Here is a 23,933-nt window from a genome sequence, read left to right on the forward strand (position 1 = left end):
GGGAGGGAGCAATGAATTCATCTCATGAAACAAAATATATAACATTTTGTCATGTCAGATGACAAAGAGGTAAAATTGCTTTCATTTCATATTTTGTACATTCATCAGGCTCCTGTGATATGCTATCCTGTAAACATTCAACAACTGGAAAAGAATATATCTCACAGAGATCTAAATTTCTTCTATTCTTCAATATATGAAACAAAAGAATGATCAACCAAAAATGATATCGTTCAATCAAGATAGAGAAATGTTTCCGCCAACCAACTCCTACGGATCGAGGTCTATCAAAACTGAGTAAAAAGGGAGAAAAAGAAAATCATATTACAGTAAGATAGAAGTGAGTTAGTGCCAGTTTTAAGCTATAGGCAGCAAGGTCCTTCTCCAATATAAAGTACCATTGAAAACTGGAAGAAAAGCCACCAATGCATTTTGCTCTCCAGGAAATGAAAAATGAAACATTTGGCATCACCTTTCATCAGTTAGCAACTAGGCTTAATAGAGCCTCACTCTTGCAGTCACTGCCAACACGACATGACTTGAATCCGATGTCACCATTAGCCTCTTCATCGTGCATAACTGGGAGATTAAGATTAAGATCAGTAACATCAGAGATATCAGAAAATTTTAGCTGCTTTGCAGGCTGTTTGTCACTGGTTCCTGGTTCTTTCAAGATGTGAGACCTCTTGTGACCACCCAGAGCTTGCCCTGATGCAAAAACCTTGAAGCATATTCCGCACTTGTACACCTTATACACCCTTGTTCCATAACTTGTCACCCCATTCAATTCCCTCTCCACTGAATTCTCAACATACTCAACATTCACAAGCTTGCAACTAGCCTCAGTTTCAGGAGAACTGCCACTCTGAGTAATTTTCTCATGGTTCTCAATCTCCTCTATAGCATAGCTATTTCTCTTTCTGTGGATTGTTTGATGACCGCCAAGGGCATGATGAGATTTGAAAGTCTTGCTGCAGATCCTACACTTGTATTTGTTCTTTTTCTGGGAATCATCAGACATCTCAGAATTCAATGGAGTTCTTATTAGCTTGTTCAAAGAATCTCCTCCTGGTTCTGCATCACAAGCATCGAACATGGCATAGTTACAAGAACTGGATTTTGTGGATCCCAAACCAGCTAAATCCAATCCTTCCATCCAATCCTGCCCTGGTTCTACTTCAGTAGATCTGAAGTTCATGATTTCACCAGAAATTCTTTCCTCAATTTCAGTATCATACAATTCAAATACAGATTCATCATCCACCTTAGTCACCTTGAATTCAACACCCCTACAGAGCATGTCATTGGGAGCTTCTGATCCAACCTTCTTTTCCTTATCAGTTATAATCCCAGAATCCAATTCTTTATATTCACTTATGTTTTTCTCATATACAACATTCATAGACGCAGAAGCATCAGAATCAGACTTAAACATTGCTAGCTTCTTCATCTGGAAAGACTTATCCCAATCACGAAAAGGATTCCCATTTTCTTTCTGCATAATTTCTTTATTTTGATGCAAAGATTTAATCTCAGAATCGTTATCGGAAGACTCCCTAAAAGAATTGAATTCACTCCAATTCCTTGCACCCCTAGACAGCATTATCAAAAATAAAGCAGCATCTACCACTTCTTGATCAATTTCAACCAAACCAGAAGATTCATTCAAGCTAGAAAGTGAAGAATTTGGAGCATTATTGTACCTCATTGTTTTTGATCTCTTTCTCCTCACTGTTATGCTCTCCAAGGCCAGCTCTTGCCTTGAACCACCAAACCCTGAATCACCTGAGACCCTAAGCTTTACAGGGTGTAACCTCATATGACCCTTAAGAGCCTTCAAAGACTGAAACTTTCTGCCACATTCTTGACAGTCAACTCTTTTCCTTTCTCTTCCAGAATGATGCCTCATATGACCAAACAAAGCTTTCTTTGACTCAAATTCTTTGCCACAAGCTTTGCACTGAAATTTCAGCGTTGAACTAGTAGTACCATCACCAGCAAAGCCCAAAGATTTCCAAGATTTCTTAGGGTTATCCCTCAAGCCATAACCTTGACAATCCATGTCGTCCATTACCTTTCTTTCACCTGAATTCTTTTCCATGAGAAAACTCACGTTACATAACTTGCACAAATGCTTCTCTTCAGTGCAGCTAAACAAAGAAGCCCAGATTAAAAACAAAAGCAAAAACGACCACTATCTTCAAAGAAGCAGAAGAAAAAGAGGGAAAAAGGTACGAACTGTAATACCCAGATCAAAAAGAAGGTTGCTTTAGTATCAAGAGATGGAAAATCTTGAACCTGAATGCAAGTAAAAAGGAACCATCGTCCTGTTTCTTTTAACCTGGTGGAGTTAAAAGTGTTGAACAATGTCTAGGTGGCTAAAAAACCTTGAACAACATTGGGTTTTGACTCTTACTCGGTATTTTTCACTTCGTATTGTTTGAACTAAGCAAGCAGAAGATCAAACTGAAACAGAGTTTTGGTTAAGTAGCTGTTGCTTTGATTGTAGAGACGCGAGAAATGACAGGAAAAAGAGAGAAAGATTTGCTTCTTGAAATCCTTGCATGTGAAGGAAGCTGCAAGGATGGAAAATACTTTGGATAAAATTTTATGGGGGAAGTTTATGAAGGTTTTTTTTTTTTTTAAATTAAAATTAAAATATTAAAATATTTTATTTTATAAATTAAATTATAAAATTTGAAAAAAAAATTAATAAATTTTGATATATTTATTAAATAAATATTTTTAATAAAAATTTTGATAAAAATTTTATAATTAAATAAATATTGATAAAATTTAAATTATAAATAATAATTTAAATAATTTTTTATATATTACTAATTTTCACAATAAATTTTATTTACAAATTCGTCTCGAAAGCTTTATCTAAAACTTACCCCACAATTAAAAGTAATTTATTGAAAAAAAATGGAATGCATGAGATTTATAACTTTCCTTTTTCACATTTGAAAAAATCCACGTGCTCTAGAAGGTCATCAACGGCTAGGATTATTCCATCAGATCACCTTAGCGAGGTTAACGGGTAAATACACTGAAAACAACTGTATCCAACCGTTTCCACAATCCCATGATCTTAGGCTCTATTTGAATAAGCGATATGATTGATTAAATAAAATTGAAAATAATAATAAAATTTGTTGTAATTATAATTAAAAAATTTTAATAAAACATTTATATTGATTTAATTTTATTAAAATTAATATTTAAATTTAATTAAATATATAATAAATTTAGTCGCATCATATAAAAAATGTGATGAAATTCAAAGGGGACTTACTCAAAAAAAGCACCTACTATTTTAGAACTTTCTTTGCTTAGAAATGGGTAGCAATCAAGTGTTGCCAAAAGCATTTTTTTTTTCTTTTTCAATAGACAATTGAATGTGGGATGGTTGGTCAACTTTGGGAAAATCATGAATTGATTTGGAAAATTAGGTTTAATCAATCAATATGAGATGGACCTTTAACAAACTTGATGCTTAAGGATGGGTTCACTTATTGGTGTTTTATGCATCTTGGAAACCACTACACCAAATTAAGATTAAACCTTTGCCATTCTTTCTATTTTCTCAGAAAAAGAAGTTTTTGTTTTTTAATTTTTGATTTTGATGATATAAATCATACCATAACTCAAATTTATAATGATTTGATAAGGTTTTATATCATATATAAATATAAAAACCAAAACCTTTAACAAAAAAGAAAATTTGATGTAAATAGTTTACATTTTTTTACATGTAAATAATTTAAAAAATTGACGTGTGTTCAAAATTAATTATGCATTTCAAATTTTAAATTTTAAAATTTAAATTTAATTGTAAATAAATTTAATTTAAAATATCTTATTCCCATTATTATAAAACACATTAAATGATTCTTATTAATATTTATTTTTAAATGATTAATTGATTAAAATAAATTAAAAACCAAATCAAGAGTAATAGTATCTGAAATTGAGAGTAATTTATATTTGATAATTAAAATAGTTAAGTATGATGTATATTTAATACGCTTAGAAAAAATGAAAAAAGAAAAATTGAAATTAATGTGATAATGATAATAAAATTAATTTGATTTGACATACTAAAATTAATTTTAATTGATTTGATCATTTGTTAATCATTTTAAAATCAATATATTAAATATATATATAGCTTAAAAGGCGGAGCCAATAAATAATATTTTTTTAAAAATTAGAAAGTATATTTTTTAATAAATATAATTCAAGAGTTAAATATTTATAATGAAAAAAGAGACAGCAAAATATTTTATTTATTAATAATGACAATCAAAGTTTTAGTACATTTCATATGAATTTAATGAGAGTGACTTAAGATAAATAATAAAAAAAATAGATATAATCAATTTAATTTTTTGAATTATTTTTTAAAATAAAAACATATCAAATAAAATAAAATACATTTATTAGAGGAAAATGGCATGTTTTTTAAACCGTCTATATGTCAATAATATAAATCATTCACATTAGACTTTTTTTTTGTCAGAAAACTTTGTCTTTTATATATTTAAATAAAATAATAAAATAAATTTAAATTTAAAATATTATTAGAAAATTAAATTTTAATTTTATATATTATCTTTATAATATTACAATGCTACATTAAATAGTGGACTTTCTACCATATGAGAAAAGAATTTAAATTACTTCCAATTAATTAATATATATAAAAAACATATTTTAAAAACTTATTACCCGTTAATTATTTGATGTTTGAGTAAAAGCTTATAATAATTGGAAATAATATAATCATATAAACAATTAATATATTTTTTGTAAAAATAATTTATTAATTTCATTACTTTATTTAGACAAATTTCACTTATTATTAAATTAGTATTACCTAATATTGATTTGATTTTTATATTATGTAGTTTTTTATATTTATAATTTAATATCAAATATAATATAAAAATAACTAACAACCAAGTAAATTATTGATATAATATTAAATTCTTAGTTACTGTGATCAAAATTCTAATTCTGATAACCTTAAATATTAAAAAAATATAATCTAAATATATCTATTACAATGCATGTACATAGAGTAGTTAATAAGTAAATATGAGCTTTTTAATAAAATTTTTTAAATTGATTATTAATGATTATTTGACATATACAAATATGTTGACTGCAATCAAATTATTGGGTTTTTAATATATAAAAATAAAAATAAAAAAATTAATTTTAACATATATTTCTTAGATTATAAAATTTTTAATATCTTTTGTTTGATAAATTCATAAAAAATTAAAAAAACTTATTTTAGAATAAGTGATTATTCAATAAAAAACACTATTGTTATGCATGGAAAGATAAATTTAATAAAGTGAATTTGAATTTTATTTACTATCTAAATTATAAGAATAAAATATATGTAATATGCACAAATTAATAAATTTTAATATGATAATTTATTTAATTTGAAAGACATAAGAAAGTAAATTTCAAATTCATAAATACATATAAATATTTTAAACTCACTATTAAATAGACATCCAACAAATATTTAAATTTAGAAAATAATTATAAAATAATGTTGATATTTATGTGTACTTTATCATACATTTTATGCAAATTTTAAAATCCAAACATATTCTTTTAAATTTAAGTTTCTAAACACAATTATAGGTTGTTGGAAAAAATAAAAATAAAATATGTTCTTCAATTTTAAGTACAATTATATATAAAATTTTTTTTATACTTTATTTTAAATTAAAATAACTATAACATATAAATTTTAAATTTTTAAAAAAATAATATTTTTAGAAACCTAATTAATTAAAAAAACTAGTTTGGTACTAAAAAATGAATAATGACTAAAATTAGGTGAACTACTTTTTATCGTATTTTAAAATTTAATAAATTTAAAATTTGAGATTTAATTTAATTGATCTGTGCTTTCTTTTGTTAAAAAAAATCAATGAATTTATCTATTACTCAAAAAAGTTAAATGTTTAATTTAAGACTGAATTTAAGGAATCATGAATTAAGTTTATATCAAAATTTACAAGTTGGAAAACATGAATGAAGAAATTTTCAAATGGAAATACTTGTTGCCATTACCCAAGTGGCCTCAATCACACAAATAAAGTGTTCTAAATGGTTCAACTCAATTAAACTCAATCTTTAATCCAACTTGTTGGCACTTGGTTACATCTATCTTCATCATTTTACCAACTAGGGTATTTTCTTACTAGGATTTAAAAAAAGAAACAAGACCCTTTCAATGCCCTTCAACTCATGTAATTCTTTAATTTTTGCTCTCTCTTTATACTCTTATATTAAAGATTGAAAGGGACTGGCTTTGTTTATATTATCTCTTTTAATCATGATTATGTCATTAACTCATTATAGAGAGTAGTTTGTGATTTTATATCACAAACCCTTTGATTAGACCTCAATTGTTTTAAGTCCTTTTAAGATGAAGATTTGTGGGGTTCATAATTTGTTATTTTAAATCTAGAGGAGACTTTGCTGGTACTTCTTCCCCATGGCTAATATCTACTATTAACAAGCTGGCTAAACATAGATCAGATCAAAGAAACAGGTCTTGTTGGCCACATTGGAGATCAAACATAAAACAAGTTTGTCTTTTTTTTTTTTTTATTTAGCATCAAGGGATTCTTAAATTTTATTTAGCACATCTTTTCTTTAAACAAATTCAAGTAAGTTTATTTATGTTGGATTTAAAGAATTTATGAGAATGATCTTTTAACAAATTCAAATTTAGATAATAATAATAATAAACCATCTCTTTACCACTTGAACAAATTATTGTTAGTTTAAAAAAAAAATTATGTTTAGAGGCATAGATTACAAAGTTTGGAGTTTTGCATAACTTGGTTTCCTTATTGGAGAAGTCCAAATAGGCCAAACTAATAAAAGATTGATGGTAATGCAATAAGAATGTGGATATGAAGTTATATATCACTAATTATAAAGCAAGAAATCCCACATGTATTGGTCTAAGTATTGTTTTGACATTACACATTGCTATAATCTTCACTTAAGACCATCAAAATTGATGCTTAAATTGGAGAACTTGGCACCTTACATGAAAAGTTGACCACTCATTGTCTTATGCCCTCTCACATCATTAAAATGAAGATTTATGTGAGTGATTGGTTAATTAATCAAGTCATCCATCACCCATTTTTACGCAATTCTTTCGGTTAAGGAAAAATGAAATTAATTTTTTACCACTCAATTGTTGATCTTATCATAAATATGTAATCAACTGCTTACCAGAAAAAGAGAAACGAAAAAGATGTCATAAATGAGCTTTCAGCAAAAGCTTAAGCTAAGCTCAAGATGTCAGTTTCACGTCATCCTATTAAGACCAAAGTTGTCATTTATGTGTAACCAAGGAAAAATAAGTTATTATGTATCAAAATTTAATTTAATTAATTTATATAATTATTTATAAATAACGATATTTATTAGATTAAAAATTTAAATTTCAATGTGTATAACTTTTCTTGTATTCTCATACAACAACTTTTTTATTAAAAACAAATTTTCTGATAAGAAAAAAATTCAAAAATATCACGTTCAATTTTTTAGATCAAAATAAGATATATTATACCTAACAGCTTAAAATAAATTATTGTAAATCATACATTCGAAATGACCCGAACAAAAGACACTCGAACTTAAGATCTCTCTTTAAAAAAAGACGAAACTTAACCAATTAAACCAACCATTTATTAATTAAAAAAAAATTATCATTTAAGAACTTGGATGCTTCTCATTGTTTATTCAGTAGCTTTCTACCTTAAATATGGCCCCAAAAGTCTCTGCATAACTGATCAATATTGGAGTAATTTCAGTTAAGAGGATAGAGCAACTTCCAACTAAACCATATGCATGTCCAGGGTTTGTGCAGCACTGCAGCCATAGAAGGCCACATAAGCATCAAGTGGGAACAAGATATCACACAATAAGGTCACTGATATAGCATGGGCATTGCACAAAGAAAAATCCTGATTAGTTCTGGAAAAAGAAAGAAATTGTGTGAAGAAAGTATTCGGCTATCCGTCGGGCATGAATGAGCAAAACTGAAGCTTATTCTAGAAAGCATGTAAATGATTAAATTTGTAGCAAAGCTGTCTTTGCTTGAATAATACACTGCTAAACCAAATAAATAAATAAATAATAAAAAATAAGCAAGATAAACACAATCAACAGACTTGCAAAGACCAAATTAAATCAAATCAAGAGCTGAGATCCTTTTCTATTGGGATCCATTTTGGTGTTCAAGTCACTACTCATCCTGCATATTATTCCCAAGATACTGATCCTGATGAAGAAAAAGAACAGGATTCATGTCTTGGAGGTACAGGTGTGCCAGATTGAAGGCAAAATTCCATGAGAGCTTCTTTGATGCACCCCATGGATGCTAACTCCCCCCAAGAAACTACCGTGCAACATAATGCTTCTCGTCTGCTACATGCAGAAGTTCTCACTGGAAACTATACCAACCTTTATTTTTGAACAGCTGATTTTCAATCACAATGAGGACCCTTAACATCCCATCAAACCTTGGAAAGCTCTACCAAGCCAGCTTGAATTTGAAAGATTCAAGAGAAATCAGTAAAATGAGTTTATATCATACAACTGCTAGCTTTGCATTCTTCAAAATTTCTTGGAGAAAAGCATTTACATTCAAAACTTGCATGGCTAAAGAAATCAAGTCCGTAGCTATGATATTAACATCCAAGTGCTATGATTGGAAGGCTCCTAAACTTTCCACCATTCCTTTTGATAGCCCCTTAATAGTGTGTGACCAGAGAATATGTCACTCTTGACTGGGTTGATTTGCATCCATCAGTGTCTCAGGCAGACCGCAGCAATCAAGCTTCTCGGTCTGATACTCATATGAAGTGCATGAATCATCTTGAATATCATCACAATCGTCCTCATTATTCCCCTGAACCTTACTTGAAAGCTGAAAGTCACCATTACCATAATTACCAATGAAACTTTCAACTTGTGCTCCTGAAACTTCGTCTACATCTATATTTCCCTCATCTTCTTCATCTGTTGCAGCTCTACAAATATCATCAGCAACATTTTCAGAAGAATCAACCCCATCCTCATCGTCATCCTCAATGTCCCCATGGCAATCATCCTCCTGGTTGTGCTCATAATGTGCAGCAGTTCCTTGATCAGTTGGTGATTCCACGACAGAGTCATCATCCTCAGCTGAAATTCCACACTCAACAGTGTGCCACTCATCATCATCACTATCAATATTTACAGGGTCAACTCGGTTCTGCTCAGCACGTTTTCTGAGCATAAAGACATTAAAATAATAACTGACAAGGTCCTTCTTCCTATGGAAAGGGAGAACCGCAGGGAGATGATGCCAGAAATTCTTACCCAATGACAAGGGGTAAGAGAGAACAACACTATGAAATGCTAGCTCTTCCTCTTCAGTCCATCTTTTTGCAACTTCCTCCCCCATATCACAGAAACCCAACTCCCTGAATGTTTCTGACCCAAGGTTATCTCTTAATTTCTCTCTTGCTTCTGTCACATGTTGTCTAATGCATCTGATAGAACCCTTATCAAGGCATTCACAATCAATCCTGTGTCCCACATCTTCACTGTGAAACTTGGCAGTTGCTTCGGAATCAGGCATTGGAATGACACAAGTACCCATTATCTTTTTCCCATAATCATCATCAACCATAAGGCTTGCACATGATGATTTAGGGGCAACTTGAGGATCTGATGCATCTAGACCATCTGAAGAGCTCTTCATATCCTGTTGGCTCCATTCTGGAATATCAGCCTGATGCTCTGGTCCAATAGAAACTAGCTTTCGCGGAGAAAGAATAGATGAATAGATCTCATCAGAATGAAGAAAAGCCCTAATTTGGTGCCCAGATGCAAAATACTCTGGAAACAATGGAAGATGAACTGCCACCTCTGCTTCAGTATCTGCATCTATGCCATTGCTGTTTACCCACCAAAAATGAGGAACACAGCCAGAAGCACTACTTTCATATTCCTTATTGGTTCCACTTAGAACGTTGTTGCATTGATCTTCAGAAAACCTTCCTTCATCTTGGCACTTAGTGTAAATGTCCTCCCATTTATCTTCTTCAAATTGGAACGCTATCAGTTATAGATACTTTATTGAAAATTTAATTTGAATGGCTAAGCATGGCCATAAGACTGATGCAAATAGTTAGATGTAATAAAGGAAACATATGCAAGCTATTAGTTTGCCAAATTACAAGATAGATAGCGAGGAAAGACATGTACCAAATGCTTCTATAAATTCACATATCAGCAAAAAATCTTATTTATTATTAGCATGTTTTTTTGGACAAAATTGATAACAAGTTTAGTGCACATAACATTAGAGCTATCCAACTATATTATCAAGAAGAATCACAAGCAAGTTCATCAACTGAACCTTCCACATATTCAATCAATGAAGTAAAGGAAAATCCACCTTCTTTTGTTTGACAATTGGAAAAAATATACAGATGTATCTGTGCTTGTTTACTTGAACGGCATCTTAAGTCCACTATGCTAGGATTGAGTTGTCTAAAGAAACCTTACATAAGCTTATGCGATACTATCAAGTTCAGTATCGAGTCACATTCTCACACAACGTAATACATGAAATTTCTAGAGTAAAAAGATCCAAGCAAGAACATGTAATCTAGTTATGCAACAAGATTATACACTATTGTAGTACCATAAATTTGAGGATTTTGACAACCACTGCTGGGATGAACATCACTATCAACTGAAGCAAAGTAGCAGGTATCTTCCCATTGCCTTGGATGCTTACACGCAACCTCTTGAGAGTCATCAATGTAAGGACGCTTATGAATCATTGTAGCCTGCAAGTAAAAGTTGGTCATATTTTAGTGAATAAAAGCTTATGCACTAGAGGTTTAGTGTTGAAGAATTTAGCTTTTCTATATCTTTCAAACAAGAGACAAATAGTAATAAATAATACCAAAAAAATTTAAAATTATTAATTAAATAAAAACGTGCAAAAAAAAAAAAAGAAAAGGCAAGTCTACATTCTATGTAATTGAGTTAAAGGAACTTGTTCTTACCTGAGAATTCGTTGACCAATCAATTGAGAAATTTATAAGAGCCAGGAAATAGGAAATAAAATTAAAAAATTAGATAAATGAAAATTATACTTATAAAAAAATTAAACACTGATTTACAACAAATAAAAGGTATAAAATTAGAAACTGGCAATGAAAAAAGGTATATATTTAGAAATTTTACGATTTTAAATAATTTACACAGGAAAAAATAAAATGAAACAAATAGAAATTTTTGAATAAAAAAATCCGCCTAAAGTTTCGATATTTAAGAAAAACCCAGAAAATTTCGACCGAACTAGAAGAAACTGAATCAAGAAATAGAAGCGTAATAGGTCAAATTTTACAGATCAAAGAAGCCCCTTTTGAAATAGAAGAATTTCAAAAACCCTAACCCTAGAATCGAATTCGAGACACCGAATTGGGTGAAATTAGGATCAATCGAAAGAGAAGAAAACGAACGAATTGGGTACCAATTGAATTGAGGACAAAAGAGAAAGATTTGAAGGAAATTTGGATCGAAAAATTAAAGATGCATTTGATGTTGCGATCGCGAAATGGTAAAGTTTGGACGAGGTTTATTTATAGGAATCTGATTGGTGATCAGCGAAGGCTGGTGGAAAATATATAATTACTAAAAGAGGTCACAATCTGTTCGAAAATTACAGGAAATGCCACTTCGGATTGCTATAAGGAAAAAATTTGTCTGACGAGTCTGACAATTTGATGTAAGAATTTGGGGTTGATTGTCTATTTCCATGCCACGTGGAGGCATGCAATTGGATTTTTAGTTTATTTCGACACATGCAAAAAATTTTCAAAATATATTTTTTAAGGTTTTCGGTGGTATTATCTTTTGGACAAGAATAAAATAAATATTTTTTGGAGGAAATTTTTTGTTGGTTCGAATTTTTTTTTAAATAAAAATAAAAAATTTTATCTCGAGAACTTCAAATTCGAATTATAAATTAAATGTGTGAAATAAATCTAATGAAAATGAAAATAAATTATCTTGCATTATATTTATTCAAATTATATATATACTTAAAATTAAAAGAAAATGAAATATTTTTTTTAAACATTATGGAAAAGATAATTGTATCCATAAAATTGTATTAAATTTTTTTTGAACAAATAAATAAAATTATACTGAAGTATTCTTTATCCATGCTGGATGGCTTAATAGTTATTTGAATATAATTATTGCTCATATCTAAAATTTTATTAAAGTAATATTTGGTATATAATGATTATTTTAAAATTTTTGATAATTTTTATATGATGATTAAATTATCGTATTTGATAAATATTTGATAATCTTAAATGATAGTGATTTTAAATTACGAAGAGTAATTAAATCATTACTTTAGACAATGATTTAATTTTTATCTAAAAGTGTAAAAAAATTTTATCACTAAAGTAAAATTATATATAAAATAAATAATAGTCAATATTACTCATTTAATAAGTGAATTAAATTTTTTTTAAATTATAATTATTTTATATTATAATATTTATATTTTTAAATTAATATTTATAATAAATTCAAAAATAATTATGTATTTTTTACTTTTTTTAATGTTTTATATACAATAAATCTTTTTGTTTGTTTATTATGGTTTCAATAGATTATTTTTATTTTCTAATTCAAATGTTTTTTACATAATTTATATTATAAAAATTGGTTTACTTAATAAATATATATTTATTAATTTATTAATTTAATCATACTTTATAATAAAAGACATGTGTGAAACTAAACACAAAGTAAAATTGAAATTAAAAAGAGAGCAAATAGAAAAATTAAACTCAAATATTTACAAAAGTTCGATCGTTTCAATCTGCAGGCACCGACATTCTTCTTTTTTTTTTTCTTTTTGGTTTCATATTGACAAAATTCCTGGAACCTTTTGTGCATACATTGGCAACTTATTTATGTCAAAGCAAAATCCAACTAGAGTTTTCTTCTCATGCATTGCCTTTTGAAACTGAAAGTATTTCATTGAAGGGGCAAATCGTTTAATGAAATTTCACCATTCTACATATGAAAGAAGATTAAATCGAACAAGAATAAAGTTTTCTAACAACAACAGACAAATTAAGGCACAACACAGAGCCTTTTAGATTTACCATGGTGGTAAAATTCCAACTGTGCTGGCTGCTATGGTAAAACAAGGAACAACAAAACTCGTCAAAGTAATCCATAGTAAAGAATCAAACTGAAGGCCTCAAACTCTAATCGATTGATCCGCAACATAAGCATTCAACCTGTGTATCATATTTATGCCACTGCAGGCATGTCCTTGAGCCATGGATCCAGTGGCTTACCAATTGAGTACACTATGAAACCAATCTCCCTCAGCCGGTCCACATTCACTATGTTCCTTCCATCAAAAACGAAAGCTGGCTTTTGCATGTTGTTGTATATCCTCTTGAAGTCAAGATTCTTAAATTCATCCCACTCGGTCAGAATGCAAATTCCATGTGCATCCTTCGTTGCCTCATAGGCATCCCAGACGCAGCTGACTTGTTTAACAGTTGTGGGACTCATGGGCTGCAAGTGAAGGGGATGGTCCCAGTCAAACTTGTTCATGGTAAGATCCCTCTGGATCTGGTCCTCAGTGACCTGTGGATCATATATGTTCAACCGAGCTTTGTCTCCCAAAAGCCCCTTGCATACATCAATGGCTGGGGTCTCCCTAGTATCACCAGTATCCTTCTTGAAGGCAAACCCTAAAATAGCAATCTTCTTGTTTGAAACAGTGTTAAACATTGAAGAAACAACACGATTAACAAAACGGTTTTTCTGATAGTCATTGACTTTAATAACTTGCTTCCAATACTCTGCCACCTCAGGAAGGCCATTGCACTCACAGATGTAAATCAGATTTAGAATGTCCTTTTGGAAGCAGGACCCGCCAAAACCAACACTAGCATTCAAAAATTTGGGTCCAATCCTCGTGTCCTTACCAACAGCATAAGACACCTGTGTAACATCAGCCCCAGTTGCCTCACAGAGAGCAGACATAGCATTTACAGATGAGATCCTTTGAGCCAAGAAAGCATTTGCAGCAAGCTTGGAAAGCTCTGCAGACCAAAGATTGGTGGTGAGAATTCTCTCTTCAGGGACCCAATGAGCATAAACATCCTTCAATGCTTGGACAGCCTTATTGCCTTCTGGGGTCTCCCGGCCTCCAATGAGAACACGATCAGGGTTAAAAAGATCTTGAATTGCAGTTCCCTCTGCAAGAAATTCTGGGTTTGAAAGGATTTGGAATTTAATTCCTTTGCTGTTGTGGGTGAGAATCTTTTCAATTGCCTCAGCAGTTTTGACAGGGACCGTTGATTTCTCAACCACAATCTTGTCAGATTTTGATACGTCAGCAATCATGCGGGCAGCACTTTCCCAATAAGTAAGGTCTGCAGCTTTGCCAGCTCCAAGCCCCCGAGTCTTGGTGGGAGTGTTGACTGAAACGAAGACTATATCAGCCTCACGCACGTGTTTCTCTACGTCAGTGCTGAAAAAAAGGTTCTTGCCCCGACACTGCTTCACAACACCATCAAGACCAGGCTCATAGATAGGGAGCTGCTCGCTGTTCCAGGCATTAATCCGAGATACAGAGATATCAACAACAGCCACTTCAATAGACGGGCATTTAAGCGCAATCACAGCCATTGTAGGCCCACCAACATAACCAGCTCCAATGCAACAGATCTTCACCATTTTCTTTGTATATTACAACCTAAACAAAGAGAAGTAAGTATTCACATATCATATAAAACAAAATGGTGAATACCATTCCTCAATCTACCCAAAAGCACAAACCAAATGGTAAACCTAGAACAAACTTAACAATTAATGTCATTTTGAAAACAATAAGATGCATATGGCATGTTGTATGTAGACATGGAACCAGGCTATGAAATGTAACCAATATAAGTATCTCATATCATGTATTCTAGCATCTGATTATCACCTTTCCAAAAGCTGAACTAATAGTGAAAATGAACTAATACTGAAGCATAACATAGAAAACAATAACTAGAGAAGAATATACCATCAGATCTGACCAAGTCATCCAAGCACTCTTATTACATTTTAACTAACAGACCAATAAAAGAATAGATCCAAAATTCAAAACAGAAACTAATGAAACCAATAAAATTCAATTCAGATCCAAAGACAATTAGCTTGATTCAAAGTTCCCATTCAAGTTTCATAACCAAAATATTAGCACAATTTGCAGATCAACTAAGAGACAACTTGGCAGACAGATCTGTTTTGTTAAACCAATCAAAACGAGTTCATGTTACAAAAAGGGAAACTAATCACTTTAATTCATGAACAAAAATGTGAAAAAGCAAGAGATTTTGAACCTAGTCAAATAGAGACTCAGATCAAGAACTAACAGTAAAAAATATTCAAATTTTAAGCTAGTTAACAATCAAAACAGCCTCAAGTAACAAAAGCAAAAACTTCCCTTTTTAATTCATGGAAAACCAATGTAAAAAAACAAATAAAATTTGAATCTTGTCAAATGGAAACTCAGATCAAGAACAAACAACTCAGAAAAGACTAATTTTTAAAGCAGAAAAAGAAGTAAGAAAAACACCACCCACAAAATGAAGGGAACCCAAATCAATAGAAAACAAAATGGATTGAAAATGGAATAATTTGTATTAATTTACCTAAAAAATATCTCCTCAAATAGAGACAAATAGTTCAGAGAAAGAGCAGAAGAGAGGAGTTCAGCTCTAACGATATGAAATTAGAAGAGCAGGGGAGGTTGCTTTATACTGAACAATCTTCCATTTTTACCCTTGGCATTTCCCACAAAATTACTTTGACTGGAACAGAAGGGAGGTTAAATATAAAGTGTGTACCGACTGAAATTCCTGTCAACTGAAATGAAATGACAAAAATGGGCTAGAAAACGAAAAGGTGTCGAATTAGAGCGTCTTGAATGTATTCTCAAGAATCCCAACGCGGTTTTTTTTCTAACAGCAAGGCATAGTGGTCTGGACCGCAATAACATGGAGACCTTCCTTGATGTTGCGGGCACCCCATTTTAAGCCTTTTTTTTTTTTTTTTTTCGCTTTGTGTTATTTATTTATGAAAAAATTTAGATAAAATTTTTTAGTTAAAATTCATAAAATTTTTTATTAAAAATAAAAATAAAAATTGATATATTAAATGATCTCGATATATAAATTATGTAAATTTTTAAAAAATTTAAAATATTTTTAATAAAAATATTGACAAAATTTTTATTAATCAAATTTGAATTATAAATAATATTTTTAATAATTTTTTGTATGTTATTGATTTTTATATTAAACTCTATCAATTTATAAGTTTGGATTTTTTGTTAAAGTTTTTATTAAAATATTTTTAAAAGAAAATTTTACAAAATTTTACTTAAAAAATTTCATGTAACTTTTGTACTATTTATTTATTCAAAGTTTTTTTTACATGATGATTTTGAATTACACAATGAAAAATATATTTTTTGTGGGTTTTTTTTAATATATATTTTTGTTCAAAGAATGATTTTGAATTTTTTAATAATAATAATAATAATAATAATAATAATAATAATAATAATAATAAAAAGGTTCCTAATTTTCAGTTACCTTGGAAAGCTAATATTTAGAGTCTAAGTAGTACTAAAATTTTTTATGTAAAATTCATGAAGTTTTTTTATTAAAAATAATCACATAAAAATTAAAAATTCAAAGCAATAGATTAATAGGATTTAAAAAATTAATAATATAAAAAAATATGCTATCATTTTTAATAATATTTATTGATTTAAATTTTTATTTTTTTATGTAATTTTTTAACAAAAAACTTGGAGTATTGTCCTTAGTTACTATGCTAACTTGAAAGCAAATGCAATTTTAGACCATTTAGTTTCCATCATATCTTTTGAAAAGCTTCACATGGGTTTTAAGATTAATGACATAAATAAACTATGATTAAAGCTTTTAATGTACAATTATGCTATATAGAAACCATTTTAGCTGAACATATATATTACACCCAAATTTGGTAAAAACAAAGTTAAAGCAGTCATTTTTGCAAATATTATATTTTTTAAAATTATTAAAATTTAAATCTTAATCATTAAAATTAAGAGTTTAGCTCTCTACTGACAAATCACGTGATTTTTTGCTGTAATTCTTATACCTTATCACTTTACACCTTAATTTTTTTATTTTTTGTGTTTTCTTTCATATCTTTTCTTTTTTTATACAAAATTTTTCATCTTTTATTGTATTAATATTTTCAAAATACACATAATTTTAATTGTTTTTTTGGGGCTGAATTTGTCATCATCTCCCAATCACTAGGGCAAAAAGTTATGGAGTCTAATTATCATGTTAGTTGAGATCAGCTTAGGGTTTCTTGAAATTTTGTTGAAAACTATTATAATTAAAGTAGGGTTGTAGAAAGTTTTTTTTTTTTTTTTCTTTTTATGACCATGATTCTCATGTGCATTAAGGTCATGAATCAATGACTAAGCATTATTATTTTCTGGTAGGAGAGTATGAAAAGGAAATCTTCAAACCCAAGAATGAACTTGCTTGAGGACTCAGGAAATATAAAATTTTGAGTGCAATTAAAGCCATGTTTAATTGTTGTAGAAAAAAACAGATTGGAAACCAAAAAATTTGAAGGAAAAAAAATGGTCCTAGTGATGATCATGGCTCATGATGATATAACATGAAAACACCATGTTTTAAATGTGCTCTTAGGGCTGATTTGGATTGATGCATTGGTTTTTTTTTTTTTTTTTTGAGCTAATTTTATTATGGGATGCATTTGAATAATAATCTTCTAATGCATTTGGCCCTAATGCCCATTCAACATGAGATTGGAGGGAAAACGGTCCAATGGTTCATTAGACCCTAAGATAGTCAACTACTTTAGTATAAAAATAAAAATGAAGACATTTTTCAAATTAAAACATTGCATTTATGGCATAATTAGCCGTTATAAATTTCACTATTATCATTATATTTATATCCAAATATATATTTTCATAATTCATTGTAATATCATCGTTACAATATTTATCTAACTTAGTCTTATTGTCAATATTTTTTTTTCAATTTCACTATTTATTCAAATGGACACCTAAACAACATAAATCCAAGAAAAATCTTGTGTTAATTTTTTATATTCAAAATTAAAATCATAAAAAAAAAGAAAGAACACAAAAAAAAAAAAAGAAAAAAGAAGTTTCAAGTTTCGACTAAAGTTTTTTTATTTAATATAATAATATAATTATTATGCATTTTGATAGTTGATAACAGTTAGTGGATATCAAAGATAAAAAAAAATATTGCACTTGATAGCATGTGATTCCCTTTTTTGCATTATACATTAAAAAATGTTATAATGCAAACTCTTATATTTTTTTTTATGATTTTTACTTGTTCAAAATTACAACTTATTATCAATAAATGATTGGCTCAAGTAATAAAAAAAATATATTTAATTTTTTTTATTTTTTAAATTTAAATTCATTAAGAGATCGTGAAAAACTAAATTTTTGTAAATCCATTAGATCTAACATAAATAATCTTATTTGGATCGATAAAAAAAAAAAACGTATTGAATAAAATTAAAAAATTCTTTACTGTTAAATAAAAAAATTATAACTTGTTACAATGCCAGCATTCATTTCTTCCAATATCAAAGAGGCACATTTCATCATGCCTTTTCCTTTTAAAAGGTATAAACTAATTCATCATTTGAAAATATACCTAATGATGTAATTGTTCTTATCAATGGAACTACTCAATTCTAAAATAAAATTGGAAAAAAAAAAAAAGGAATGAACTTCCTAATAAAAATATATTTTTAAAGCTCCACTTACATGATTAGGTCATTAAGACTAACACAAAATTTAAAATTTTTTTCCTTTTTTTTCCAAAATAATAAGAAATTTTATTAGGATTTAATTACACAATTTAAAGTTTTGTACACTTGATTCCTAATCTCATTGACCCAAAACCACTAAGTAAATGCAAGACAACAGGTCTTTCATGCTATGACTTAAATTGTGATAGGAATAGCTAAATCACTACAATCTTGATCTTAAAAATGGAACTTCAAGGTAAATTTCACCGTTAGTCATCTAATTATCATTAAAATTTTAATTGAATCATTAATCTTTAATTTATTTCGATAAAATTACTGAAAGTTTGTTAAATATAAAAGGTATAATTAAACTAACAAGTTTCATCCAAATTAATTTAATTGTTATAGGTTTTGTGACTTGTATTTCGATGTTAAAAAAAATTAAATATTCAATTTTTACAAAAAAAAAAAAAATCTTTATCAAATCAATATAAAAGAAATTACTATTGATTGAGATCCTTCTTTATAAACTTGGTAATTTTAATCATTTGTAATAAACTTGATAATTTTAAATATGATACGATAATATGGTATAAATAAAAAATATAAAAATGATATAATTTAAAATTTTAGATAAAAATCATAAATAAATTAAAAATATATATTTTATATTTTTATATTTTTATATTAACACAAATTATGACACGTAATTTTTGTATAAAAATTAATATAAATATATAAAATATTAATATTTATATAATATAAAATACATAAATTATCAAATTTAATTCGTTATAAATTGATTCCAAATTATATTATCAAAGAAAAAACAAATTTGAAAAAAAAAGACCTAAAATTAATCCATTAGCCCAAAGTGGCCCAAATCAAACAATTGCTAAACTTTGACCCATCATTGCCCAAAATACAAATCCAACCCAAGACAATATTGTAATTTTCCGAAACAATCAAGGGCATTTCCATTTCTATATGATCTGGTCTTTCACAACGGTTAATCAAAGCAAATCCCATTCGATATCTCTAAATCCCTTAATCCAGCGGTCACTAAATAACCCAAAATTTCAAACAATTAATCCGACGCTCAGAATCAACTCCAAAACTAGCCGTTACACGGAGCGTCAACGTCTAACGTTCCCTTCTTTTTTTCTTCCTTCTTTTCTTTGATTTCTTTGTTTCTTCTCATTCAATTCTTTCATCAAAGACTCCAAACTGTCTCTCACTTTCTTGGAATTCTCCAATTTCCCATCAATCATAAACCAAAACCCAGGTTTTTTTTTCCAATTTCTTGAAAGATTTTCTTCTTTTTTTCCCAATGGAGGTGGCTAAGAATTCAAAACTGGGGACTCCTGTGAAAGACCCAGAAGGGAGTTCTAAATTAAAAAACCAAAAGGTTTCAAAACTTTCTGAAAATTCGAATCCAAATATCTCTGATTCAAGTTCTCCATTAACAAAATCTGCAAAATCCCAGAAATATTCTTCCAAGAATCCAGTTGTTTATTCACCAAGAAACAAGCTTAGGGAAAGAAAGTTTGTGGTGGCTAAGAAGAACTCGAAGAAAGAAAGGTCTAATTCAAATCCAAAGGTTGAGATCGATTGCAAATGTAAAGACAAGTTTGGTGGGAATTCAAAGAAGTGTCTATGTGTTGCTTATGAGAATTTGAGAGCATCTCAAGAAGAGTTTTTTAAGAACAAAGCTGAAACTGAAGCTGAAGAAGAGGCTGAAGAGAACGGTGATTTTATTGAGAATCTTCGAGAAGGGTATGGATCAGATAATCAAGAGATTGATGAGATCGAAAACTCGGATCAAACGGGTAGTTCAACTATCAAGAGAAGGAGGGATAAGTTGATGGAGGAAGCAAGAAATAGTGTGCCTGAATCTGGGAAAGTTATGCACTTGGTTAAGGCTTTCGAGAGGCTTCTTTCGATACCGAATTCAAAGGAATCAGAGGAGGGAGATGATCAAAAGGAACCAAAAGAAGAGAAGATTGATAATAATAATAAGAAGCCACTGAAATGGGCATTACCTGGATTGCAACCACCAAAGGTGCCTGAGGCTAACATTGAGAATGAGGATGAGTCTAAGGATTCTTCTTCTTCATTCTGTCCATCAGATTTTGTTCTGACTGCTCAGAATCTTGGTTTGGATCCACGTTTCTCAGTTTCTTCTTCATGGGATAGCAGCCATGGAAGGTCAGTGATTAGTTTATCACCTGCAAATATACTTGCTTTTTTTTCCTAAGTTCTCTTATTTGGGTTTTTTTGTTTGTATCGTTACTTTATTTGCAGTATTTCAAGAAGGACTTCTAATGGAGGTCGAAGAAGCAGAAGAAATGTAAGTAAACATTCACTTCTACTAATTTATTTTCACTGTTCTTGTCATATTGAATGTTAAATGAGGTCTTTCGATTGTTAAATTTAAGCCTAATCTCACATCTCTCATTTGTACTAAGGAGTTGGCATACTCTTCTGGTAGTTACTTGTCATATCGATTAATCTCTTGGGCCTATTTTCTGTAGCAATAAGACATTTTCAAGTGGTCTTCTATAGATATTGTGCTTATATTTACAGTGGGACTCATTGATCAAAGATCAAAGACCTCATAGCATGTCTTCTGAGTTAATCTCTTATGCCTCTCATCTGCAAAGCTATTTTCAACTGGTCTCCTATGGATGTTATGTTATATATAGAGTAGGACTGAAGGATCAAAGATCAAAGAGAACATGGATCACAGGTCAAAACTGAAAATATAAATGTGTATTTTCTGCATTCTGGCTCATGACTTTTGTATTTATTCTTGCATTTTAGAGCTCTGACTCTGTTGGGACAATTGGTGGGAAGAGATGGAAAAGGCAGCTCAAACCCACTTCCCAAAAACCATTCAAGCTAAGAACTGAGGTATATCGTTTGACTTGAGTTTTTGTTAATAGACCATGCATCTTATTTGAAGTGATTCTTGTGTTAGAATTTTCAATTACTTCTTGCTATTGCAGCAAAGAGGAAAAGTGAAGGAAGAAGAATTCATGAAGAAGATCCAAGAAATGATGGAAGAGCAAGAGAAACAACGGATACCAATTGCTCAAGGCCTCCCATGGACAACAGACGAACCTGAGGTGAGACCACTTTTATACAGTTTAAATGAATTGAAAAAGCAATAGTTAGTTGAGTCTTTCTCATCAATTTAACTCTTCTTCTTCTGCGGCTTTTGTTTATGCAGATCTTGATCAAACCTCCTGTTAAAGAGTTTACAAGACCAGTAGACCTGAGACTCCACAGTGACGTGCGAGCAGTGGAGCGCGCAGAGTTTGATCATCAGGTTCCTTTTAATTAATATTGCTTAATTGATAGTATATAATTTGGTGGTCATTGGTTTTTTGAAGTGCTTTAGTTTGTATCTATAGGTTGAGGGTTTATGTGGTACTACATATAGAAAAAGGTTCAAGTAGCTGAATCTTGTTATACCATGTCCTAACTAGATCATGGTTGATGCACTTGAAATGTGGAACATTTATTCATGTTTTTTTTATTGTGTTTTTGTCCAGGTAGCTGAGAAGATAAGTCTAATAGAGCAATATAAAATGGAAAGGGAGAGGCAGCAAAAGGTAAATGTTCTGAAAAATGCATGATTTAAAGTGTTTGTTTTAAGAAAATAATCTAAATAGGCATTTTGCTCTTGCAGATTGCTGAAGAAGAAGAGATAAAGAGGCTGAGAAAGGAGCTCATTCCAAAAGCACAGCCTATGCCCTACTTTGACAGGCCTTTTATCCCTAGAAGGTAAAGTTAGCCTTGCTGTGTTTAGCTTTAAAGTTCTCAAAAATCAAAAGCTTATTATTTGTGAAAGGCTTAACTGCCAATAACATTGATAAGTTCATTCCTTTATTCTATTGTGCTACTGCTATCTATTATGTTAAATAAAGGCTTGTATTTATTTGTTCGGTTCTGGTTATGTTTAAGGTCCTTGAAGCATCCAACTATACCAAAGGAGCCAAAGGTCCACATTCCACAACATAAGAAGATAAAGTGCTGCATATCATGGAATGACATGAGTTCGTACACTTTTCAGCGCAATGAAGCAAGAGAAACATAGGTTTTGATTACCTAATGTCAATTCTACTCCTCAATTGTTTTCCCCCTTTGGAAGCCATCTGAAGATTTGTACATGTGCAACCAATTTAGTTGCAATTTTGCCTTTTCTTTAGTGGAAGAACAATGGGCATGAAAATGAAGTCTCATTCTGATCAGTGAGCTTCTTGTTTACTTAGAATACCAGATACCATCTCTAAGATTATTGATCAGAAGAACTGCATTCTTCAGAATAAGTTGCTTTCATGGAGCTGCACCACAAGTAGCTTTCCCTCCAGCAATGTTTTGATCCATTTTTATCAGATGTCCCCAAAGGGACAACCACCTCCAAGCAATGTATGTTTATTCAGGGGGCCACCACCATCCGCCTAGCTAAAGTTGAATGAATGAATATGAAAAAGAAAGAAAATTTATCCACCCTTCATGAGAGTATGGGAGATACATAACACAGAGGCAATAGCAGCACCAATCAAAATGGTGGAAGTGCAATATCTAAGTCAATATCATAAAGTGAAAATGTTAGTATCCTAAACTACATAATTAAATTCCTTTACAAATGAAAACAAAGGCAATGAGAATGACATGAATTTCATTTCTTAAAGTTTGAGCACTTTTGCTGCCTAACATGAAGAGTTTGGTGTGTGGTTTGAAGCATTGAAACATAATTAAGACAAAATTATGCAAGTTACTCGGGTGGAGCAATCTAAATTCCATAATGCACACCAAAAATAATCATGAAATTAGAAAGGTAGCTTATAGTCCTTATTCTGGATTAACATTCCATAAGAAGAGGAACGTGCTAAACCATGATAAAGCATTTTGTTGGGATAAAATGAAATCAT

At 30.1% G+C, this 23,933-nt stretch overlaps 4 protein-coding genes across 6 annotated transcripts; 1 reads left to right on the forward strand and 3 right to left on the reverse strand.

Moving 5' to 3' along the window:
- Positions 1 to 145: 145 nt before the first annotated feature.
- Positions 146 to 2,519, reverse strand: LOC111315997 (uncharacterized). Its single transcript, XM_022918014.2, has one exon. The coding sequence runs from the start codon at positions 2,099 to 2,101 to the stop codon at positions 479 to 481; it is 1,623 nt and encodes a 540-aa protein (XP_022773749.2). The 5' UTR covers positions 2,102 to 2,519; the 3' UTR covers positions 146 to 478.
- A 5,563-nt stretch (positions 2,520 to 8,082) lies between these two features.
- LOC111316735 (uncharacterized) lies at positions 8,083 to 11,677 on the reverse strand. Of its 2 annotated transcripts, none has more exons than XM_022918822.2 (3): positions 11,127 to 11,677; positions 10,757 to 10,904; positions 8,083 to 10,146 (listed from the first exon to the last, which is right to left on the reverse strand). In XM_022918822.2, exons 2-3 carry the CDS (start codon positions 10,896 to 10,898, stop codon positions 8,840 to 8,842), a joined length of 1,449 nt encoding a protein of 482 aa, XP_022774557.1. In that variant the 5' UTR covers positions 10,899 to 10,904; positions 11,127 to 11,677; the 3' UTR covers positions 8,083 to 8,839. The 2 variants fall into 2 exon arrangements, with proteins under 2 accessions (XP_022774557.1, XP_022774556.1); XM_022918821.2 differs by having other exon boundaries at positions 8,083 to 10,149.
- A 1,421-nt stretch (positions 11,678 to 13,098) lies between these two features.
- Positions 13,099 to 15,888, reverse strand: LOC111316736 (UDP-glucose 6-dehydrogenase 1). The gene is made up of 2 exons (XM_022918824.2): positions 15,813 to 15,888; positions 13,099 to 14,866 (listed from the first exon to the last, which is right to left on the reverse strand). Exon 2 carries the CDS (start codon positions 14,845 to 14,847, stop codon positions 13,405 to 13,407), a length of 1,443 nt encoding a protein of 480 aa, XP_022774559.2. The 5' UTR covers positions 14,848 to 14,866; positions 15,813 to 15,888; the 3' UTR covers positions 13,099 to 13,404.
- A 4,304-nt stretch (positions 15,889 to 20,192) lies between these two features.
- Positions 20,193 to 23,327, forward strand: LOC111315998 (microtubule-destabilizing protein 60-like). 2 transcript variants are annotated; one of them, XM_022918015.2, is made up of 8 exons: positions 20,193 to 21,201; positions 21,298 to 21,343; positions 21,817 to 21,906; positions 22,002 to 22,121; positions 22,226 to 22,324; positions 22,551 to 22,610; positions 22,688 to 22,782; positions 22,963 to 23,327. In XM_022918015.2, exons 1-8 carry the CDS (start codon positions 20,324 to 20,326, stop codon positions 23,093 to 23,095), a joined length of 1,521 nt encoding a protein of 506 aa, XP_022773750.1. In that variant the 5' UTR covers positions 20,193 to 20,323; the 3' UTR covers positions 23,096 to 23,327. The 2 variants fall into 2 exon arrangements, with proteins under 2 accessions (XP_022773750.1, XP_089609699.1); XM_089753573.1 differs by lacking the exon at positions 22,963 to 23,327 and having other exon boundaries at positions 22,688 to 22,786.
- Positions 23,328 to 23,933: the final 606 nt, after the last annotated feature.

This window comes from Durio zibethinus, chromosome 24 (genome assembly GCF_047325235.1).
Source record: "Durio zibethinus cultivar Kanyao isolate XHJ-2024 chromosome 24, ASM4732523v1, whole genome shotgun sequence".
Taxonomy (NCBI): Eukaryota; Viridiplantae; Streptophyta; class Magnoliopsida; order Malvales; family Malvaceae; genus Durio; species Durio zibethinus.

Coding starts and splice junctions, on each gene's coding strand:
- LOC111316736 (XM_022918824.2), bottom strand. CDS start 14,847: ATGGTGAAGATCTGTTGCATTGGAGCTGGTTATGTTGGTGGGCCTACA.
- LOC111316735 (XM_022918821.2), bottom strand. CDS start 10,898: ATGATTCATAAGCGTCCTTACATTGATGACTCTCAAGAGGTTGCGTGT. Junction 10,150..10,756: donor TCAAAATCCTCAAATTTATG/GTACTACAATAG, acceptor TCCAATTTGAAG/AAGATAAATGGGAGGACATT.
- LOC111315997 (XM_022918014.2), bottom strand. CDS start 2,101: ATGGAAAAGAATTCAGGTGAAAGAAAGGTAATGGACGACATGGATTGT.
- LOC111315998 (XM_022918015.2), top strand. CDS start 20,324: ATGGAGGTGGCTAAGAATTCAAAACTGGGGACTCCTGTGAAAGACCCA. Junction 21,907..22,001: donor CATTCAAGCTAAGAACTGAG/GTATATCGTTTG, acceptor TTGCTATTGCAG/CAAAGAGGAAAAGTGAAGGA. Junction 22,325..22,550: donor GCGCAGAGTTTGATCATCAG/GTTCCTTTTAAT, acceptor GTTTTTGTCCAG/GTAGCTGAGAAGATAAGTCT.